The 25,165-nt window shown below is 34.5% G+C and overlaps 1 protein-coding gene across 1 annotated transcript; it reads left to right on the top strand.

The window, feature by feature from the left end:
- The first annotated feature begins 175 nt into the window (after positions 1–175).
- On the top strand, positions 176–25,068 carry LOC138708569 (carboxylic ester hydrolase-like). The gene is made up of 10 exons (XM_069838685.1): positions 176–1,731; positions 2,753–2,893; positions 4,878–5,019; positions 7,848–8,033; positions 10,478–10,755; positions 12,788–12,959; positions 16,974–17,149; positions 18,150–18,300; positions 21,171–21,303; positions 24,874–25,068. Exons 1-10 carry the CDS (start codon positions 274–276, stop codon positions 25,022–25,024), a joined length of 2,988 nt encoding a protein of 995 aa, XP_069694786.1. The 5' UTR covers positions 176–273; the 3' UTR covers positions 25,025–25,068.
- Positions 25,069–25,165: the final 97 nt, after the last annotated feature.

The raw sequence follows: 25,165 nt of genomic DNA, 5'->3' as shown, positions 1-25,165 counted from the left end.
AGAAGACAAAAAGTTTTTTTGGTAAACCAGTGTTATTATAGACTGTACGATTTCGTTTATAACAATTTAATTTATAATATTCTTATTTTATATCCACATAATGTATATTAATGTTATGTTCTAGGTACAAATTAAGTGACTGAAAAGAATGTAGTAAAATTGTAACTTACATGATGTATTGCGCATTATTGTCTGTTGCAGGTCAGTAATCACGAACTGAATCTTCAATTTAAGTACGATGAAACTAGAGATTTTTTACGCTGACGCGTGTGTATGAGTCAGCAGCGAAATTATTCGGCACCAAAGATGAAAGTGATTTGCTTTTTAATAATGGTGATCGTCATTTGTCTCAGTAGAATTGTCCAACTGTCACGTAAAGAACTCATAAGTAAACACATCGGCAAACAGCTTCAAGAAGGCGATGGAAAACTTCTGGATGCGTTCAACAATGCTGACTTTTCAGATGATAAATCAACCATTTCCAGAGATACAAGAAATTCTTTGGACAGCATTATGAATAAGAGCAGGCGATTGAAAAGATCGATGAAAGATAGTATTTCAACAGTAAGTGACCATTTGAGGCAAGTAAATGGAAATCTTAAAGTAAAAATGTCAAACTTTTCTGAATATCATACGAATCATAAAATAAAGGCGACGTTAAAAAACTACAAGTTAAAAATGAAACCCAAAGGGCAAAGAGGAAAGGCAGACTCTAAAGTGTTGAAAATATTCGCTAAATTCCCAAAAATGAGTAATAATTCTTCTTCATCTATCAATATGATTACGCAAGTACAAAATTCCACCAATAAGAAATCTACAAATGAATCCTTTAGCATTTTGAAGAGAAAAGAGGAAATCAGTAAAGTTTTAGATTCTACGTCGACAAAGACATCTAGCAAACAAACTGCTCCCGTTTTTGTAATTACAGATTTGTTTACAAATGGTACTGATAATTTTACGAACAAGACAGTTTCCAACCTAGTACCGGAAGGAAATGCATCTAATGTGAAATCAAACATTTATCAGACAGCCACAGAATTATACAAAAATTTGCCCTCACAAGAAACTAGCAAATCAAGTTTGAGTCCTAGTGTGAGTCCAAGTGTGAACCCAAGTGTGACCCCAAGTGTGACCCCAAGTGTGAACCCAAGTGTGACCCCAGGTGTGAGCCCAAGTGTGAGTGGTCTCCATCCAAATATGCTTGATGGTGCTTCTAGTGCCAAACCTGGAAATGATAATACAACTTTCTTTACACAAATTGAACATACGACAAAACCAGGTGACAGTACCTTAAACAAAACAGAATCGTATGGAGAATCTACTGTTGATACTCATCAGAATTCAAATAAACCTGAAGTACTTACAAGTCAGCCTACGACAGAAAACCCAAATGAAGATAAGAGCGATCCCAAGGTTCAAAACACATCAACAAAGGCAACACTGACATCGACTACACTAAGAAAAAATGATAGTGAGGATTTCTCAACAAAGCATTCTGAAACAACGGAGAAGGCTAAAGTTCAAACTGAGACTACTACGAAGAAAATTATAGTTGTCCCCACAACGCCAGTGCAAGAAAATGAAATACGTGATCAAGGCCTCAGAGTGAACGTCACGATTAGGAACGGGACTGTAATGGGCAGAATCCTTACCACACGGAAAGGAAAACAATTTATGGCGTTTTGGAATATCCCATATGCAAAACCTCCGGTTGGATATCAGAGGTTTAGAGTAAGTGATTGAATGAGTTTCAACTGTTCAGTATACTTCTAGTATTTATATATTTTACGAAGCAAACCTTTAACGTCATTCAACGTAATACAAGAATTAGGCTACTTTGAAATTAAAAGTTTATTCCAATTTTAATGTCATGTGGATTTTTAGGCTTTCACGGTGAATGTGAACTGAAATAGGTTATTAAGTAATCCACCGTGTTCTGGAAACTGAAATTTCCAACGTTTCTGAAATACATGCAGGATTCATCATAAGGGCAGATAGAACAAAGGGATAGCGTAGTCTGTTGAGCTCGTTACATCTAATTCTAATTTTAAATTTACGGAGCCATATTCATAGACATTCTTAGCGCGGGCTTCCGGTGGATGACCAGCGAACTAACGTTTTTGGTATTCATAAACCAGTGTTAGCGATATGATATGATATGATATGATATGATATGATATGAATCCTGTAAAAGTAACCAGTCGATAGCCGAGGCTAGTTTAGCACGCTCGTAGCGTGGGCTAGCGAAATGTCTATGAATAGCACCCACGGTATCTGAAAGTTCCAAGTTAGAAATAACAAAAATCAATACAATCGCTCATAGTATAGTCATTCCTAGAGGTAGACATAGTCTATCGAACACAATGTCAGTATGTCATAGATTGACTAATCATGATTACAACAATAATTGTTTTACATTTCACTTGTGTGAAATATGGAAAGTTATTTATTTACATCTTCATATAAGTAATGCATTCGAATAAATTTCTGTTAAAATTCGTTAAATCGAATCATCATCATTATTATTATTATTATTATTATTATTATTATTATTATTATTATTATTATTATTATTATTATTATTATTATGTATGTGATGGTATTTTACCAGCGGGTAAGTTGACTTCGTCTTTTTGATTGCGTTTTCGCAGTTGATATTAATATGAAATCTGTTAAGTGAAACTGTATTTGATTGTTTTAACCTAATTGTAATAAGTATGTTGACCTGTGTTGTTCTATATCGTCTCAACAGGCTCCTTTACCACCAGATGCTTGGGAAGGAATGCTTGATGCCACACGACCAGGAGAAAAATGTGTACAGAAGAATAATGTGACGAACAAAGAAGTAATTGGAAAAGAAGATTGTCTTTACATCAACGTCTTTACTCAAAGGGTCTGTACGTCTTACTATGAATTATTTTCTACTAAAGAGGCTGCAGAAAACGGAAGTAATTACAATCCTACATTATCATTAAGACCAACATGACAAATGACGCATGCATTTTTACTGCCGATAGAGAAACAAATGACGTGAGATCCATTTATAATTTGAGAGCAAATGCAGCGCATATCTGTGAATTAGTTTATCGGAACTTACTTCACCTTCTCGTTAATAAGCTGAATGGCCTTTACGGTGAATAGTGCGTGCTCTCACAGTAGTTACATGTTGAAGGTGAATTATTGCGTTTTGTCGCTAATATCCGTAATCTCTATCTCTCAAATTATAAATATATCTGCCTGTAGTACAGGTCTGCAATAAGACACTCTCTTCCCAATTGTCATAGTTTTGGATAGTCATGTTTAGTCTTCTATTTAATTGTGTATCGTTAAAATAATGGTCACAATAGCGCGTTTTCTTTGTATCACAGGAGATAATTATCTTCTTTTTTTCCTTCTTATTCTTTTTCTTCTTCAACTTCAAAGTTTAGACTCTCAGGCCTGTTTCTATTTCAGAGTGACTGAAATAGATGCTGCTGCCAACTACAAAGCGCTCGACCACTATCTCTATTTGCCTTAAGGTTTATAGTTAAATAAAATTTTAAGAGTATCTGTAATGTGGTATAACAAGAAACAGAATAACCCCGAGGAAAACACCAATTTCAATCCAGTAGCATTACTAAGGACTTTTCAGAGCTAAAACTGAACTTAAAAATAGTACACTAAAACAATTAAATTTACTCAGAATATTATGTCCCATATTTAAGGTGAGAAGGTACTGCCTATCTCGACAATGTTAATTTCATGAAGTTTGAGTGCACGCTACAACAAAACTGTTACAGATATCTAAACAAGATTTTCAGAGAATATTTGTACATTCTTAATCTTTAATAATACCTGCTACAAATTGAAGAATGGTAACAGGAGTTCAGGTATAATTTAAAAAAAAATTCCACAAATTTTAGGGCTAAAATTTAACATCAAGAGGCCTATTTTTTAAAAATACTTCTATGAATCTCATAGCAAAACCCATAGCTATTTTTATTAGTCTTTTGGGCCTTGCTAACGCACAAAAATGTTTTCAATTATTTTAGATGAACAGTTTTTGAAAAAAAAAATGAACCAGAATAATTTTTTCTCAGTTTTACATTTTTTTTTAATTGTGGTATATATATTTAAAAAAAAAACGGTTTGTCCAAAATAAGTGAAAATTTTTGTTTGCATTAACTAGATACCAAAGAAGACTCCCATAAGACAAAAAAATAGCTATGGATTTTGCTATGACGTTCATGGAAATATTTTCTTTCAAATATTGATATTAAGTTTTAGCCCAAAAATTGTGGAATTTAAAATATATCAACTCCTCTTAACATTCTTCAAATTGTAGTAGGTATTATTAAAGATTAAGACTGTAAATACATTCCTTGAAAATCTTGTTTAGATATCTTAACAGTTTTTGAGCAATGTGCACCCAAACTTCATGAAATTAACATTGTCGAGATAGACAGGACCTTAAGAAAGTGGAGACGTACAAATGCGACTGTTTTGTGGAATATTAAAGTGGACCATGTTAAAAAAGTGGACAGAAAAATGCTTTTAAAAACTCTATGAAGCAATGACCATCCGAATTTGATTACCTATATGGTTCCTTCGTGCGATAACAGTAAATGGAGTATTATCTATAAGGAAATAAGAGAACACGGCTTAATTGAGCAAAACCATTAAGGTAACGACAGAATAAAACGAGGAAGAGGAGAAGGTATTAGAGGAATATGTGAATATTGAAGATAACGAGGAACGGAAGAAGAACATGGAGGAAGAATACTAAACTTAATATTTTACTAATAAAAGAAAACATTTATTAGAGTTACGGCATTTCTTTTAAATTGCATAGATTTGTACATCTGTATGAACGAATTATTTTAGACTTATCATTTCAGATCACCTTCCCGCTGAACGACGTTATGGTCTACATACATGGAGGAGGATGGGTGTCTGGTTCAGGAGTGGACAAAGACCCGCGCAACCTCTTAGATAAGGACATCGTTTTAGTTACTTTCAACTACAGACTTGGACCTCTTGGTAAGGTCTTAAGCTAACGTTAAAGGAGCAAATCATAGATTCTTTTTTGCATCATCATCATCATCATCATCATCATCATCATCATCGTCATCATATTCTTTTTCCTATTTTAGTAAAATATGGGCATAGAGCTCAAACCAAGGATATGATAAATAATATATTCCGATTAAACTATTTCGGTTAAAATTTAAAATAAAACCTCTCGGTAAACTCATTTCTTCTTCCCCATCGCTGTCCTAAAGTCTTGTTTTTTTTTAATAATGCTTGGCTAGAAAAAAGTGGCTTTCTTAACAAAACGTATTTTTAATTTGTTATGTGTAGGCTACCAATTTCATGCTCTATTTATAGTTTCACTCAGTTGCATGACAATATCTTTATTTATGAGTTATAATTTTATATTCTCTTGATGCATCTAGTAAAAATCGTAGGCATTAATCTATGAAGTTACTACAGGGACATCATTTTATTTTTACTTCAATTTTTGTTGTACCTGAGCTTTTGAATGTACTTCACTCCCACTCCTTCTACTAATGAAGTTCCAACTGTCCACACAGAACCAAGGCCGCGTATACGAGTAAGCAGCACTGAATTAGTGAGTAGGCCTGTAGTACGTTTCAGAAATATGTTCGCGTTTTCCAGTGACGAAAACTTCCAATATTGACTTATATTTTCAGTTTGTCTACGTCGCATCTCGATTTTCCCCACCTGCTTCTGCTCGCTCCAATGTAAAGACTAGTGGCTGGGCTTTCTTAGCTCTTTTCTGAAAACATTAATTTCTGTTAGGAGTTAATTGGACATCTACGTAATATTATGAAACTATTTAAAATAACTTAAATAAAAGGGCCTCGTTAAGTAATTAACTATCACGTGATTTCCCCCCTTTCTACGATCATGCGACATAACCACTTGGACGGACAGTAGATAGCATGTCTGAGTAATTTTATCTGTGCGGATCGGGCAGAAGTGAAGATTGAATTTACAGTATGTAAGGTACTCTTTTATAGAGTAGGTACAGAATTATTTCAACATGAGTTACTAAGTATGAAGGATGAAACTGGTAATTGGAATTAGATGCAATATTCTATAGTGCGATAATATGCACAAAAGAACTGAAGCCTGTATCGAAATGAACGGGCACCATTTTAAAAAAGTGTTTAAATATCCATACTACGATTATTTTTCATTTTAACTTCATTCGCTATATAGTACGCTAATGTGTTGTAGACAGTATAATATACACTGCATAATGAATACGTCCGCATGGATAGCTCAGTTTTTGAGTAAAAACACTTATTGTTAACATTGTACTATAATTACTTTGATTAAACAAAACCTAATGAAAATTATCAAACTCAAAATTGCGATATTTCCTAGTTTACGTAAATGGATGAACTACTTTTCTTCCCTCCTATACCTAGTAAAGTGATTTGTTTGTACTTTACGCCAGTATCACCGAACTCCAGTTGTGGAAGGGGGTAACAAACTGTGTTTCCGCATCTCAACCATTAAACCAAAGGTATAGCCAGGTTAATATTAAAAATGTTAATAAAAATAAAATGATGTCCCTGTATGTGTCCTCATTATCTGGAGGATATTAAAACTCGAGTGGAATTTAATTGACTATTACACGATTAGAAAAAAGTATATAAAGATTAGAAGAAATAAAGTACTCTAATACAATAAAATATTAATTGACTTACTAAAATTTTATTTACTAATGTTAGCTTCATCAAAACGTTTGAACGGAGTGGCCATTTTCAGTTTAATGTCTATGCTGTAAACAAATGACGATCGCAAAGCATGTTTTATAGTACAGTACGATTATTTAATCCTGACAGTCGCCGGCGATCTGCGCCTGGGTCAGGCGAGTCCATTTAGTTACGCCAAGGGGTGTTCAGGTTAGTCTGTCGCCTGCAGTCAGAGCGATCGGATGTCTCGCATACAGTATAGCGTTGTGTTTCCAGTACAGATGAGCTGTACTGCATTCTTTTAGCGACCGCTCGCCCTTATCTCTACTCCGGAACTCTCCCCACTACTCCTATTACTTCCCCTCTTTCGGGTCGCTGAGCTGTCAGGATTAAATAATCGGGCTGTACCTACCGTAAAGAATTTACAGTTTGAAATGTTGGCAAACAAAGAAACAAATAGTAGAGAGGTGATAAAACAGAAGAAAGTATATAAAGATTAGAAAAAATAAAGTACTCTAATAAATAAAATAAGCTTAGATATTAATTGACGTACTAAAATTATATTTCACTAGTGTTACTTTCACCAAAACTTTTGAACAGAGCCGCCATTTTCAGTCAACTATCTATGCGGGAAACAAATGACAACTGCAAAGCATGTTTTATAATACCGTAAAGAATTTGCAGTTTGAAATGTTGGCAAACAAAGAAACAAATGCTAGGGAAGCGATAAAAGCAAATGCAAGGGAAACGATAACAATAAACAAATGCTAGGCAAGTGATAAAATTGTGCGATAAACAGCCATGATTGGTCGAAAGACGTCCTTTCTTGCCGTTTTATTGGTTAAAAGTAGTATGACGTAGCAAAAGTGTAATAGTCACTTAAAAATTCAAGTTATATTTCATTGAAATTAGTTTAGGAATTGTACTATGTAGTTTTCGCGTTGTTTTTACTCTCGTAATTTACACCATTACTCGCCCACTGTGGAGTGATTAGCATCTTTGCCTTCCACCGTCTGAGTCACGAAATAATTTGTAGTGAACAAAGCAGACACGAGGGGTTTTCTCTGGCTTCTTCCGTTTCCTCTCACAATATTATCATTTCAATACCTTCATTGAAAAAATAAAAGAACTGCTTCTTAGGATTCCTGAGTACTGGAGACTCCGTGTGTCCTGGCAACAATGGACTGAAAGATCAAGTAGCAGCTCTGCTCTGGGTTCGTGAGAATATCGCAGCGTTCGGAGGCAACCCTGGAAGCATTACTATATTTGGAGAGGATGCAGGTGGTGCTAGCGTGCACTACCACATGCTGTCATCTGCCAGTCGAGGTGAGTAAGTAGGGATAGTTATGCTTAAGACATTAATTGTAATAATTTTCTACATAATCTATTATTTTATAAGACCCAATGACCCACAATGTGTGTTTATCAAGGCGTGAAATGAAGAAATAGAAACTTGAAAGAATGAGAACAAAGATCACAAGGAACAACTTCAGTATACACAGCAGTAGTGCAATAAATACTCTGCATCATTTGGTGTTCATGAAACGTTGTAGGTACCAGGGGCGGCTTTTGGGGGTAGTGCCAGTGTGCCATGGCACCGCCAATGAAATAAACAAAAAATAATATCCTAAAAAGCAGTTGTAATAGTTTATTTCTACACTTTTATTCGTATTTCATCTGAACGAGCGCGCGCACAGATCGGGACACACTCTTGCAGCGTTTTTCCGAACTTTGGAGCCACGTCTGTGTGGCACTCCTTACGTCCATATAACACTGTACAAAAGGCTACTGATTCTAGTTTACATACGTTTCTTATGGCAGACTTTGAGCCGAATTCAGTTTGACTCAGTAGTTAATATTCCGCCCGCTAGAGCACAGTAATGCAGAAATTTCGCTAGATGGCAGGGTTGTTGGAGACGTTAGCCAGAAATCATCAACCGCAGACTTGCACGAAAAGACAAGTTAAAGTTCCGCGCCAAATGTTAATGTAATGTTGCCAATTCAAAACTAATGCACATAACTTGGATTTGAATGTGTAAAGTATTATCCGTTTAACTATATTGAATGCAGAGATAGTCATGGTTCTTTTTAGAAAGATAAATATATATATATATTTTTTTTTTCGTATTATGTAACACTGTTTGTTAATGTTGTGCAATATTTGTTTTATTTTGCGGCAACTAAATATCGCTACACTGTTGCTGTAGTATTGATGCTTCTGTTAACGATACATGAGATCTGTGCAGGACATGAACATGTGTTATTCAGGCCGCTGCCTTGGATTCCTCGGCCTTTTAAATGAAATGCAAACGTGTTCGTTTATTATTTATAACTGTTTATCTCGTGTATTTTTGCCAGTAATTTTACTAGTTATAAAATTTATTTGCATTTGACTAACAATACTGTGAAAGTTTTGATTATCTGTATCTGTAAATTTCGTTATTAGTTTCGGAAATGTTATTGTAACTGTTACTAGATGCATTATTAACTACCTGGTAAAACAGCTGGTTTAATTAATGTGTTTTATTTAACATAATGCAAACCTGAGCTGCGATTATCAGTTTCACTAGGGTAATTTGCGTACGACCTTTTTTCATTTTTGGCACCACCACCAGAATACCTCACCGGCCGCCACTGGTAGGTACACTAACTTTCCAAGATATCTCTGTCGTCGATTTGCAAAAGGGGACACGTCCAAAATAACAAATTGTTGGGAAATCGCAAAAAACTGTAACTGACTTAAAAAATTAAAATATTCCTACTTTTTTTTTTCTAATTATATCACTATGGATACATACATTCAGGATCCATAATTTCAATAATTCTGGATTTGTACTTTCCCCTAACATTCCAAAATAATATTGGAGTTGTCCCCTTATGTAACTTGATCACGGATTTGTCCCTTTTTGCAACATTTCTGCGCTTTTATTTGTGCAGAGACTGTTATGATCAAACTCAGGAAATAGTTATAATGTTTTATTACGTTAATTAAATTAAATTCACATTGATATCCTTTTCTAATTAAAGAAAGAGATAAACTTCAGTACAATGATATATTTGTAACAGTAAAAAAAACTACGAACATAGTAAATTATTCTCTTACTGAAATTTTGAAAGTCTGTTTGATTACAAAAGAAAAGAGAATTAAATGACTCTTTATCATACAGGAAATGAGAAAAACTGAACATATTGAAAATGAAACAATTAGGTACCGTTAGACAATAATAAAACATACAATACTAAAGAAACTGGCTTTAAACAAAACTGCTAGTATCTTCTTCATTTATTTCATCAAAATCAGAATCTGGATTATCTATTGCATTGTTTTGTTGGCCTTCCAGTACTACTTTATAATATTGGGGATTAGGCAGTGTAGCTCAGTTTTCACTAAAATGTGCAGTGAGTAAATCTGCATCATATTTAATTTTTGAAACTTAGACAGCTACTCCAGTATCCGGTGCTATGGATTGAGCCTCGGCGTAGCTCAGTGGTTAGAGCGTCCAGTGCGTAGAACTGAGGACCCGAGTTCGATCCCCGGCACCGGAGCGAAATTTTTCTCCATTAATAACCAATAGTAACCATTGTAACTGGATAACTTTCGGCGATGGATTCTGGACTCCTTTCACTGGCATTACCACCTTCATATAACCATAGATGTTGATAAAGCGTCGTAAAATAAACCACTAAAATGAAAGAGTAAATTAAGGTCAATTACATACTCTTGAACTTCGTACAAAACATCACCGAAATTAATTAAAACAAAAAAACAGACTTTAGTCTAACAATTTCCATTTCAAATTTGTCATGGCAACCGTTGGAGAGGATCTTATTCTTGTTTCTTTGTGTCCGAGGTCTATTTCATCGCGCCATCTCGCAGAGTGGGACTGCATTTTGTCCTTGGGCGATGGCAACTAATATCGTGGCCTCTGAAAATGCAATAAAACTAGGAAAAATCCTCCGATGTCCCACATCGTACAGCATTGAATTCGTCAACTGCCTTAGACGTAAAGATGTCTCTGATGTTGTTAACACAGATGTCGACTTCATGGTAAGGAACAGAAATTGATGATTTATTTAGTGTAGAATTTTTTTTTATTTTGAAGTAAAAGCCTATATTCGACCTACAAGAAGAGAAAAATTGTAACGTTTTACGTGAAAAGTTTACTTTGACGTCACTCGTGTCACCATGGGAGCAGAAGTGTAAGATTAAGTTCGTGTCTCGTGGTTTTCCACGCCGTCTGGCTTGTCTCTCTCCATTATTTATTTAACGTACCTCGAGGTGCCACTGCAATACTTGGGATGAGTTAACTCGAATGTCACTAGCACAGTGTAAGGACTAGGATCTCTTCTCTTGCAAGGACTGTGGCAGTCCCATTGGTTGTGCAGGCTTTTAAGGGAATTGGGTAGTGATTTAACCCGATTTTTTTTATTGTGTGTTTAAAAAGAGGTGAACATCTTACCCTTTAAAGAAATATATTTTTTTTTAATCCAGGTTGCCTTTTCGACATTTCTGGTCTCTCCTGGCCATGGCTTAGTTGTAACCCACTTCTGAGGTTGGGGCGCCTGGAAGGCGGAGTTACATTACCCCGATGATGTGATAGGATGATTATGATAATGTGGTGCCAGGAGAGGTCTTAAATCTAAACTTAACCTAAATTCCAGACCATGGACGAACACAGGAATAATCCCCTTTAAGGAAAAATTCCTGTGCTCTAACCGGGAATCGAACCCGGGACCTCATGAACTATAGCCAGAAGCTCTGACCACTAGACCATGAGGGAAATGTAAGGACAACTAAAGGAATATACAGAGAACAAGTGAATAGAAGGGAAACAGTTTTAATAAAGGGAAAACAAAGGGAGTACAAGGGTAACAAGGATAAGAGGAGAACAAGGGGAATACCTAAACAACAAGTTAATAGCTGCTGGACAAGTGTAATATCAGGGAAACAAGGGTAAAATCTGGGAAGAAGAGTAACACCTGGAGAACAAGGAGGAATACCTGGAAACTAAAGCGAATACTTGGAGAACAGGCGATACATATATTATGGGGGTATGCTTCGAACTTACAATCACTTATCAAATAAACAGGATTTAGATTTTTCGTTATCGTACAATATGTACAAGAAAAAGTTATATACAGCAATAGTTTCATGATATGTTAAATTCTAGTTGCATGGTAGTATAGTTATAATCAGCTATCCTACTAATTGGAACACGTGTTCTGTAGTAGTGAATTTCTTAAATAAATAAATTAAGCATATTAGTCCTACTATATAATACTGTATACTGAATTTATTAACATAGTGTTATATTTACTTTGTAATTTGCCAATTACAGCTACATTTTATATTTTTGGCTATGGTATCTATTTTTATTTGGTATTTTTCATTTATATCTACATCTGTGTCTTTTATTTAGGTAGTATCTATTTGTTTTTTTTTTTCATTTTTAATTTTTAATTTGTAATTACACTCGTATCTTGCATTTGTATCTGTTTTATCTCTTTTTTTCATGTTATATGCAATTTTATGTTTTTTTTAAACAAATATCTGTACTGTCTATTGCACTTGGGACTTTGCCTTGTTATAGACATGAATGAATGAATGAATAAATAAATAAATAAATAAATAAATAAATAAATAAATAAATAAATAAATAAATAAATAAATAAATCTCTGCAGATAAGCCCTTTAAAGGCATCTTTAAATATGGCGGCGAATGTAATTCATACAATGAGCGCAGTTCGTTCAACTTCAACAATACATACGTGCCAGTTCATTCTGAGCATATTTTAGGATTGTCCTTTTCTACCTGTTGTTCAATACGTACATGTTAATATTCATTTATTAAAAATAATGCAATTGGTCATATGAAATAAAATATTGTACGTTACAAGAATTGAAAGTGCTCTACGAATTAGTTTCAAAATTCAACATCCCAACTCGTCCGTAAAACCTCATTTTCAATCTTTGTAAGTAAGTAACGATTTGTTCATTATGTAAGTTTTTTGACGAAGGACTACTTGTATTGTTTTAGAATATCCAACTTAATGTGATTTTCCATTGTTTGCAACAACAGGAGTGGAGCATCTATCCCTTGGCACCGTTCAGGCCTGTAATGGAGACCGGTCATGACGAGGACAAGTTCATCCCGGAGCCTCTTTCGAAAATGGTTGAAAAGTCCAGCACCGTACACCAAGTTCCCTGGATTGTCGGCATCAATTCGGACGAAGGAGCCATTGTAGCATCTAGTAGCTATTTAATATTAGTTTATCATAATAATTATTTATTAACCAGATTCAGTAGTTTTTTGCTGCTCGAGCAAAAAATGTTTTCATTAGAATGTCCCCTTTAAAGCTTTCCTCCGTTTCATGGAATGGAATAGTACATTATGCAACGAGCCTATAATGGTAGTAATTAAGACGCGAGTATGTTTATGAAACGAGCGCAAGCGAGTTTCATAATTTTCATACGAGCGTCTTAATTACCATTATAGGCAAGTTTCATACGACTTTTTATGCTCGACCATATTTCTAACTTGAAATTAATCATAAGTATTCATGTTATTGTTATGTGAGTGAGGAACGGAACTGACCTTGTGCAATAGCCTACCTCATAAATTGTGAGATGTGCGCAGACGCGAAAGTATTGATTTTTTCCGAGAAACAAAGTCGACGACCTTGATATAATCTAGAGTGTAAAATGAACATTAATCTTGATATAATATTGAAATTGATCTAGACATTGAAAAACGAGATGACAAATTGAATTTATTTGAATATTACTTACAATTAACACTAATTATTATAGTAACAGAACATAACCTTCTGCGACAGTATTGGATTTCCAGCCTCCGTGACGTTTCACTAGTTGTCTTTCGAGTGCATATCCGAGAATAATCGATACTTGCGCTTTCATATTGCTACAATGGCGTATTCTGATTGGTTGAAGAACTGAACTTTAATGAATAGGTGTACTTTAATAAGGTCCATTAAAGAGCTGCTACCAGGTGTATAATTACTACATTTCGGTATGGTCGAGCATAAAAGTATTTAAGTATTTCAGGCTAACAGTATTCATAATCCATGTTGAAACTTTCCTACACTACTTTTAACACTTGAATATAAATAAATGATTAAATGGTGATCTTACTCGTGTTAATTACGTAAGCATGTGCGGTTACAGCTGTTTCGGTGCTATTCGACACCATCCTCAGAGCCTACTAGATCTCGGCGCTATCTCAACTTCGCTGCCTGTTGCCAAAATCAACACACTAGAACAATATGAAATATACTGTAAATTTTTTTACTGAACAACAATGTAACTTTATTATCTCAACAATAGGATTTGCTCTCCACAAAGTAACACAGTATTCGTTAGTGCAGTCCACTGACGACAATGACAATTTATTTGGACTATTACGAACAACAATGAACTGTTAATCTTAACTAATATTCACAAAGCACTATTTACAACACAGAACGGTCAGTTCTCAGTTCACAGTTCGTTTGTCTTGGCTAGTTCTTCTAGCTCAGTCACTCGCGTTCATAGAATCTCGAACCCCAGACCTTCAGAGACGATCCGCTGCACTTCGAACTCAGGTCCCCCAACTGCGGTCCACTGCACTCGAACTCCGGGCTTCAGGCTCCACAGTTACGGACACAACTCAAGTCGCGCTCTGGTCTCGAAGCTGGCTTCACTGCCACACAAGACTGTCTGGCTTGCTCTCCACTGACTTTAACAACACTGCCTTACTGACTGACTGACTGACGTTCACTTGCGTCTTCTCTTTTATAACAAAACTATAGTTTCTCGAGAGTTCGCGAAAGATTCCACTGTCGAATAATCTGGATTTCCACTTCGACGGACTGCTGGACGAATCGGGAGGGTCCTTCCCCCCCTTCACTCCGCACATAGCTGTTGCGCGCGCAACCTCTCCTCGCCTCTCCAAGCCGCGCGCCGTCCCCCAGTGCTCCGTGTAGCCCCTGTCGACTCACGCGCGACCTGCTCTCTTGCGGGAAGCGTGTTCGAGTCTCGAGGTGGCTGTCACAATACCGACACACTAAAACACACCCCAGTCAAATTCAAAACACACAGATCAATTTCAGAACACACACACTATTTGACACAACTCTTCATCACACGAACGCACCCACACAACAGACAGCGAAGTTGAGATAGCGCCGATATCTAGTAGGCTCTGAGGATGGTGTCGAATAGCACCGAAACAGCTGTAAGCCGCACATGCTTACGTAATTAACACAGGTAAGATCGCAATTTAATCAATTATTTATGTTGATAAGTTCAAACTTTCTAAACAGTCAATATTACAGTAAAGCCCAGAATAAAGTATACCGAAGCTTATGTTTATGGTGCAGAAACTTGGTATACTTTATTCTGGGCCATATTGTAGCTATATTATTAAAAGGCGTCGTTGGCCAGTGCTAAAGAAATATGCTGTAGAGCAGACGTCTCCAAAAGTCTACTCGCGAGTAAGCCCCTGAACGGAACCGAAGCCAGTACGTAATGAGCGCGCTCCGCCTCACCCATCCCCACCTGTACTGTACTCAGTGTTTATGCGCAAACGAAGAGCAGTGGCGGACTGCCATTATCATTGTGTTGGTCGGAGTCTTCCTCCGTTTCACAATGTCTTCTAATCATGGACGTAGTACATTCAAGGATGAATAGAAAGAGAAATTTTTTTGTGTTAGTGGGGAGAATGTGAAATGCTTAATTTGTTCGAAAATTCTTAAGGATGTGTTAAAATTCAACATGCGACGACAATACTCGACTCTTCACAAAGAATATCATACAATTACAGGCATGTTGGACGTGTGAAAATAATTTATTTTGTGGCTATCTGTATACTTGTTGGTTATACATAATAATCAGTATATTACAATACGTTTGCACTCAGTTCCTCTTGACAAACATATAGTTTTTCGTTTAATTGTAGGTGAAATGCGTAAGCCTACAAATATTTTGATAAATATAAAACAAGAAAATACAAACACACATCACACACGTGTCCTCAGTCTTAAATAATAAAAACTTCCTGCTAGGTATGTTCTAGCTTGTAATATTGGAAAATCAATGAAGCCCCTTACAGAAGCATCATTTGTAAAATCGTGCATACAGGACGTTACTAAAATACAGTGTCCAGAACAAAGTCAAGGTTTAAGAAAATTAAATTGTTTCCAATTACAGTTCAGAGAAGGAATTTCAAGATTGTAAATGCAATTGAATCTGAAGTCGAAACCACAATTAACCAGTTTGTAGCTTACTCACTTACATTGGACGAAAGCACAGATAGAAATGATAAAAGCTCACCTAGCCATTTTCATCCGAGGAGTTAATGAACATTTTACTGTGTCTGAATGTCTTCTAGATGTAATTACAAAATACAACTGGAGAAGATCTTTTCCAGGCACTGAAAGGCACCATAGAACAGAAGAAATTGAATTTTCAATGGCCTGCGTCAATAGCAACAGACGGGGCTCCAGCTTCATAGTATGTCAAAATAATATACAAACGTATGATATTTCTTATTCTTTTGATGTTATTATTTGTAAACATAAGCACACCGTTGCCGCGATCCCCCACTGACCGCTCCCATCTGTTGAAGTACGAGTCTCTTCCCTTTCTCTAGCCTTACAGCACACTGTGTTCGGCGTGCAGCATCGAGAGCACGAATGACGATACGCTTTTTGGAGACCTCTGTTGTAGAGTGTGCGACATTACGAAATTTGGATCTTCTTTCACGTTCAGATGAAAACAACAAGGGAGAAAATTGCATCCGAATTTTTAATGTAATGAAATACATTTTACTGAGCTGATTGTAGGGTGAAGTGTAGACGTGGTGGATTCAGCTAAACAAGTCATGTCCAAATTACAAATAAGTTTCAAAACAAAGATTTTAAGAATATTACAGTAATCCAACATCAGCATCGCAAATTCATACCACTCCCGAGACTTCATCCCAGCCTGTTTCTGACTACTGCAGGTGATAGATTAGGGGAGAGTTGGGTAGTATCGGACATCGGGTAATATCGGACACTGAGTTTCTTTCATATACAACCAGATGATAGTACCTGAATGACATGGGTACGTTTCTATGATGTCGTATACAGCTACGTAACTACGTCATTCAGGTACTACCATCTATGGCAGATGAAAGAAATGCACTGTCCGATATTACCCGATGTCCGATACTACCCAACTCTCCCCTAAATCAAGCACAGATTCGCAAATGTTTCATTTTACAGGAATCTACGGAGAGAATCTTACCTTGGAATTCAATAACATGCTTGATAATTTGCTGCCAACAATGTTGTACTTCAGGGGGTCTTCACACGATGCCCTTAGGACAATTGAAGAGCTGAAAATGTTTTACTTCGGAGATACATTTATCGGGAACGATTCTGTGAACCAAATAATTGATGTGAGTTATTGACTTCTAATATTGCTGTTTTAATCTTATCATAATTGATGATGATGATGATAATAATAAATAATAATAATAATAATAATAATAATAATAATAATAATAACAATAATGATTACGACTATTTCGTTTATATGACGTCATTCCATTTTCGCCCAAGGAAGTTTAATGAAATTTTGAATTCCAACCAATCACAGTCATACATCGCGATAATTTCTGCAACTTGATTTATCACTATCAATTTATTGCATGGTCGTTCTTTTGTTTAGTCAATGTCGCCAACTGTTTCCACATAAATCGATAACCATGAATCCAGATTGTACTAAATAAAGTGCGAAATCCTACTTCCACATCTACATCTTCATTTCTAATTCCATGTCCATTGTATCTAAAGAAAATGACACTCCTTCATAACAATTGTTCATTTAATTAAAGTATTAATCAGGTTATTTGTAATAATTACAATATAATTATTATGCTATAAAATGTTTAAATTAAATTATGATTTCAGCAGATAATGAAAACGTATTCTTGGTATAACAACAAGAGAAAAGCGCAGTGCATGTAATTAACATTTTAAAACCTGTATTTCGCTTTTCTCAATTGGCATTACTGAATAACATTCAATTTCTTTATTGCAGTAATCGTTATTCATCTGTTTCGACTTCACAATGTCTGAATAGGTTAAGTATTCATGAATATACAATTATTATCATTTTGTGAGCGAATGTTAGGGATATATTATTTACATTTTTATTTTATTCACGAAATAGTCCTAATAAATGTCACTCGAGGTCTGAGATTACTATAGATAAAATCTTAATTCCTTGTACTTATAGTCTAGTAGTAATATTTTTATAGACCTAGTGAGTATCTACGACTATTGCCCCCATTCACTCAAGTTGCCACAATACCAAGTCTTAAAAACAAATACAAATTCAGGCAGACAGCAATGATATGTTAACTGGAACTGTTTGAGCATATTTGTTTTCTTTAGTTGTTCACAGACGGTTGGTTTCTGCATGGAACAGACAAAGCGATACGGATTCACATGAATCAACATGTTGCCCCGATCTTCTATTATTTATTTGACTACCATGGTTCACGTAGCTACAGTCGTTTGTCTAGGGATTCTAATGGAGATTATGGTGAGAAATGTTGAATCGTTATATGAATAGAAGTTTTAGTATGGATTTATGTTGTGTTACTTTCCAAAACTCCATTAAGATTAAATGTGAACTTACATTAATCAATTCTCTGCACAAAGTGATTACATGTCTACCTTCCATGTTAAATTAAATTCCTCTACACAAATATGTACGGTATAGGCAGAGTGTCCGCCACAAATGTCACTATGGATATTTGAGTGAAAATCCCAGACCTCACAGGGACTCGAACCGCAGTCCGCCTTCGTAACAGACTGAAGGTCTGACCATTCAGTCACCGGAAGGAAGGGTATTGGTTAGACAAGAGCGAGACCCTTTGTACAGTCGTAGTCAACACATTTTCAACACCATTTCTTTTTTCGTATCACAGTTAACCAATAAAGTGATTTTATCTATATCGGAACTAGGAAATGTAACATCAGGCGTGCCTCAAGGGGCGGTTCTTGCACCTCTATTGTTTCTTATATATATATAAACGATATAAATATAAATACTACTTCTCAGGTAAGGTTATTTGCGGACGACTGTACAATATATAGAAAGTTAATGATGAATCCGATATCGCCGCCTTACAAAACGATCTTAACGTAAATGAAACCTGGACGACAGAAAATAAAAAGAAAATCAATGTCAGTAAAAGTAGAACGCATAAAGAAATTTGTCTCAGATATCAGCTGAATGGTATTGCATATAGAGTATTAGTTGGGAGGCCAGAGGGGAAAAGACCTTTGGGGAGGCCGAGACGTAGATGGGAAGATAATATTAAAATGGATTTGAGGGAGGTGGGATATGATGGTAGGGACTGAATTAATCTTGTTCAGGATAGGGACCAATGGCGGGCTTATGTGAGGGCGGCAATGAACCTCCGGGTTCCTTAAAAGCCAGTAAGTAAGTATCAGCTGAATGGTACATCGGTGCCACAAGTGAACACTTGTAAATACCTAGGTATATATTTAAGTAACAAACTGGGTTGGGAGGAACAGGTCACTAATACCACAAGGAAAGCCTGGAAAGCACTACATTTCTCTAGGTATTCTGAAGAAATCTAACCGAAGGTCAAAAGAACTAGCGTAAAAAACCCTGTTCGTCCAGTTATGGAATATGGAGCAGTAGGTTGGGATCCGTACAGACAAAACTAAATCGATTCAATAGAAAAGTTCCAACGCAAGACATCAAAATATGTCAAAATGGGAAAGGGACTTGATGAAGAGATAGTAAAAGACTTAGGGTGGGAATTTCTCAAATCAAGGCGACGAAAAACCAGACTCACCGCATTGTTTAAGGCACAAATGGGATACAAAGCATGGACCGACATCAATGCTAGATTAGCAACACCATCATACTTAGGCAGGGCTGATCATATTAGGAAGTTTAATTGTAGAAAACAAAGAAAGGACGTGGCAAAATTTTCCTTTGTTAACCGCACAATAGTAGACTGGAAGAGCGGCAATCTTTCAGGGTGGTCCTCTCAAAATCAGTACATTTAAGGAAAGGTTGAGAAGATTAGACTGAAAATGTAATTGTAGGTGCAATGTAATTATCTAGGTTGTGTCATGTAATCAGTTAAGTTGATATGTAATTAATTAAGATGATATGTAATTAAATGATATGTAAATAAATCAAGGTGATATGTAATTAAATGATATGTAAATAAATCAAGGTGATATGTAATTAATTAAGGTGACATGTAATTAATTAAGGTGATATGTAATTAATTAAGGTGATATGTAATTAAGTTGGTATGTAATTAATTAAGGTGATATGTAATTAAATGATATGTAAATAAATCAAGGTGATATGTAATTAATTAAGATGATATGTAATTAAGTTGGTATGTAATTAATTAAGATGATATGTAATTAAATGATATGTAAATAAATCAAGGTGATATGTAATTAATTAAGGTGATATGTAATTAAGTTGGTATGTAATTAATTTAGGTGATATGTAATTAAATGATATGTAAATAAATCAAGGTGATATGTAATTAATTAAGGTGATATGTAATTAATTAAGGTGATATGTAATTAAATGATATGTAAATAAATCAAGGTGATGTGTAATTAATTAAGGTGATATGTAATTAATTAAGGTGATATGTAATTAAGTTGGTATGTAATTAATTAAGGTGATATGTAATTACTTAAATTGGTAATAGTTGGGTGAAATAGAAGTACTTATAAGTTAGGTTTACTTTTGCTTATTGTAGGCGTTATTATAGCATAGTTTTTATTTATAGTCCTAGGTTTATTGCATCTATTTATTTATAGTTACAAGTAAATTTCCGTTTATTTTATTTTATTTATTGCTGTAATTATTGTATTATTCTAATGGTATTATTGTATATTATATATCACTGCCACCGAGTGTATACCCAATTGTAGTGTTAATACATACATACATACATACATACATATTACATACATACATACATACTGTTATTCATAGTCTACAGAAAAAAGATGGGCTGTAATAAATACAGTAGTCAATGTATGTCTTGGGATGGTACGAAAATTTCCGTGTTTTAATATGACACAGAAATGTGGTTCTCAATTAACAATTATTTTATGAATGCACACGTAGTATTATCATGCATCGATAGGCCTATGTCACTAATCCTAAACTAAGAGAAGACAATTTCTCCGTCTCTCTATTTACAAGAGGATCATTTTAATGAAACATAACATACTTATGGGTATAATAAAAGTACATTTCGATAGCTGGATGTCCTGTTGAGATTGTAATGTGGGCAGGATTTAATGTAGATTCAAGTGTGGTTTTGAAACTGCAGTTAAACACTATATGGAATACAGTATTATTGATTAATCTTTGCTCTTTTCACATTTTCGTAGGTGTAAGTCACGGAGATGAAATGATTTACATATTTCCACCCAATGACGATTTTCCAAATTCAACCTATTCAGCAGAAGACGAAAAAATGGTAGACGTCATGATGTCTTTGTGGACAAACTTTGCAAAGTATGAGTGAGTATTCCATAAAGTTTATTATACGTTATAAAGTAAAAAGAAATCAAATTGTGCGCTAACTGTCAACATCAATAACTGAATCATTTTATTTACATTTCATTTAAAAATGTAACCCCCAGCTACTACTGTACATGTCTGTCAGCGTTGTTATCATTTTGGAAACAGTCTTGAGGAAAGTTTTCGAGATCGATCGAATAGCTTGTGTGAGAGTAATGGTAATTTTCCATGCTGAAAAATACCTACTCCCAGGCAGTCTGTATTTCAGAATGTAAAACAGGAGTAGGGGAGAACAAGTTGCTAGGTCGAGAGAGTATGGAGGATTTGGTTACTATTTCAGTTCCGCCTAAAATTTAATAAAAATTATACTTGTATAGTGCTCACAGGAAAATGAAAAAATAGATACATCAATAAATAGATAGACAAATAAATAAATAGATAAATAAATTAGTACATAAATAAAATAAAATAAATAAACAGATAGATTCAAAGGTAAATAGATAGATAAATAAGTAAATAAATAGATCATAAATAAATAAAAATAACTAAATAAATAAATAAATTAGTAAATAAATTAATAAGTGAGCAAGTAGCTAAATAAATAAGTAAATAAATAGAAATGAATAAATAAATAAACAAGTGAATAAGTAAGTGAATAAACAAGCAAACGAACGAACGAACGAACGAACAAACAAACAAACAAACAAACAAACAAACAAACAAACAAACAAACAAACAAACAAACAAACAAACAAACAAACAAACAAACAAACAAACAAACAAACAAACAAACAAACAAACAAACAAACAAACAAACAAACAAACAAACAAACAAACAAACAAACAAACAAACAAACAAACAAACAAACAAACAAACAAACAAACAAACAAACAAACAAACAAACAAACAAACAAACAAACAAACAAACAAACAAACAAACAAACAAACAAACAAACAAACAAACAAACAAACAAACAAACAAACAAACAAACAAACAAACAAACAAACAAACAAACAAACAAACAAACAAACAAACAAACAAACAAACAAACAAACAAACAAACAAACAAACAAACAAACAAACAAACAAACAAACAAACAAACAAACAAACAAACAAACAAACAAACAAACAAACAAACAAACAAACAAACAAACAAACAAACAAACAAACAAACAAACAAACAAACAAACAAACAAACAAACAAACAAACAAACAAACAAACAAACAAACAAACAAACAAACAAACAAACAAACAAACAAACAAACAAACAAACAAACAAACAAACAAACAAACAAACAAACAAACAAACAAACAAACAAACAAACAAACAAACAAACAAACAAACAAACAAACAAACAAACAAACAAACAAACAAACAAACAAACAAACAAACAAACAAACAAACAAACAAACAAACAAACAAACAAACAAACAAACAAACAAACAAACAAACAAACAAACAAACAAACAAACAAACAAACAAACAAACAAACAAACAAACAAACAAACAAACAAACAAACAAACAAACAAACAAACAAACAAACAAACAAACAAACAAACAAACAAACAAACAAACAAACAAACAAACAAACAAACAAACAAACAAACAAACAAACAAACAAACAAACAAACAAACAAACAAACAAACAAACAAACAAACAAACAAACAAACAAACAAACAAACAAACAAACAAACAAACAAACAAACAAACAAACAAACAAACAAACAAACAAACAAACAAACAAACAAACAAACAAACAAACAAACAAACAAACAAACAAACAAACAAACAAACAAACAAACAAACAAACAAACAAACAAACAAACAAACAAACAAACAAACAAACAAACAAACAAACAAACAAACGAAACAAACGAAACAAACGAAACAAACGAAACAAACGAAACAAACGAAACAAACGAAACAAACAAACAAACAAACAAACAAACAAACAAACAAACAAACAAAACAAAACAAAACAAAACAAAACAAAACAAAACAAAACAAACAAACAAACAAACAAACAAACAAACAAATAAATAAATAAACAAATAAATAAATAAATAAATAAATAAATAAATATTACCTTCTATCTTTAGCAATATCTTTAACATCTGCACAGTTTTTAAGTCGTTGAATAATATATTTTATGCTCGACCATGCCGAAATGTAGTAATTATACACCTGGTAGCAGTCCTTTAATGCATGTCATTTAAGTACACCTACTCATTAAAGTACAGGTGTTCAGCCAATGACAAGTCAGCTTACAGGTGTTCAGCCAATGACAAGTCAGCTTACAGGTGTTCAGCCAATGACAAGTCAGCTTTGTACCGTTATAAAACCGCAAGTATCGATTATTCTCGGATATGCAATCGAAAGAGAATTAGCGAAAAGTCACGGAGGCTGGAAATCCAATACTTTAGCAGAAGGTTATGTTCTGTTACTATAATAATTAGCGTTAATTGTAAATAATATTCAAATAAATTCAATTTGTCATCTCGTTTTTCAATTCTAAATCAATTTTCAGGTTATACCAGAGTAATGTTCATCTTATTCTGTGCCAAGGTCAATTAAAATCGGCCTCGGAAAAAATCAATACTTTCGCGTCTGCGCACATCTCACAATTCAGGTCAGTTCGCACATAACCATAATTTTGAATACTTTCAAGTTATAAATATGGTCGAGCATAAAAAGTCGTATGAAACTTGCCTATAATGGTAATTAAGACGATCGTATGAAAATTATGAAACTCGCTTGCGCTCGTTTCATAAACAATCGTACTTGCGTCTTAATTACTACCATTATAGGCTCGTTGCATAATGTACTATTGTGTGTCTGAAATTCTCAGACGTGAACGGGTTTTGTAACATGATGCCTTAGTACTCCTAGAATGAGGGGGCTTGCATTCTCGTCAAAACCGACCACGTTGTAATGTTTTGCTGCGTTCTTTAAACTCAAACTCATTATATACAGGGCAGTATACTTATTCCCCTAGGATTTCCTCAATTGCCTCAATATCCCTCAATAAACTTAAATACTTACAAATGTCGAATATTCACGCGAACTCTCGATAAATGTAATTACTTCAATACAAGGAGTTAAGGTTTTTCTAGTGTGTTATTTAACGACGCTGTATCAACTACGGGGTTATTTACCGTCGATGAGATCGATGATAACGAGATGGTATTTGATGGTATGAGGGCGAGGATTCTCCATATTTCCTGGCATTTACCTTACGGTTGGGGAAAACCTCGGAAAAAACCCAAGCGGGTAATCAGCCCAAGCGGGGATCGAACCCGCGTCCGAGAGCAACTTCAGACAAATGCCTTAACCGACTGAGCCACGCCGGTGGCCAGGAGTGAAGGAACCACAGATAACATGTAAAATGTATTTTTTATTTAAACTATAATGTAAGCTTACATATGACATTATTGTTTGGATCAGGTCTATTTCCTTTCTTGTTCTCTAATGTATGTTTGTACCATATTTTATAGCTACAGTATTTTCCATGATAATGTTCAATTAATTTTTTTCTTATATTATGGAATACATTTTTGATTCAGAAATCCAACAGCGAGAGAAGATGTCAGCTGGAGACCTATTAAGTCTCGGAAAGGACTTGAGTTTGCTCGAATCACATCTGAAGGCATCTGCAATGATAAAGGATTGCTTCAAGGACGAACAACGTTTTGGTCCTTCATTATGTCAAATTGAACTACTCTACAAAATGTATAGCTACTATTTATCTTGTATATCACTTTGACCATAATAAATTTTTATGAAATATTTTTGTGTTTCTTTCGCGTAACTTCCAATGTTAGACGTGAGTGAGTGAGTGAGTGAGAGAGAGAGTTC

The sequence above is a fragment of the Periplaneta americana genome, chromosome 11, assembly GCF_040183065.1.
Source record: "Periplaneta americana isolate PAMFEO1 chromosome 11, P.americana_PAMFEO1_priV1, whole genome shotgun sequence".
Taxonomy (NCBI): domain Eukaryota; kingdom Metazoa; phylum Arthropoda; class Insecta; order Blattodea; family Blattidae; genus Periplaneta; species Periplaneta americana.
This window is presented reverse-complemented; position numbering and strand designations above follow the sequence as displayed.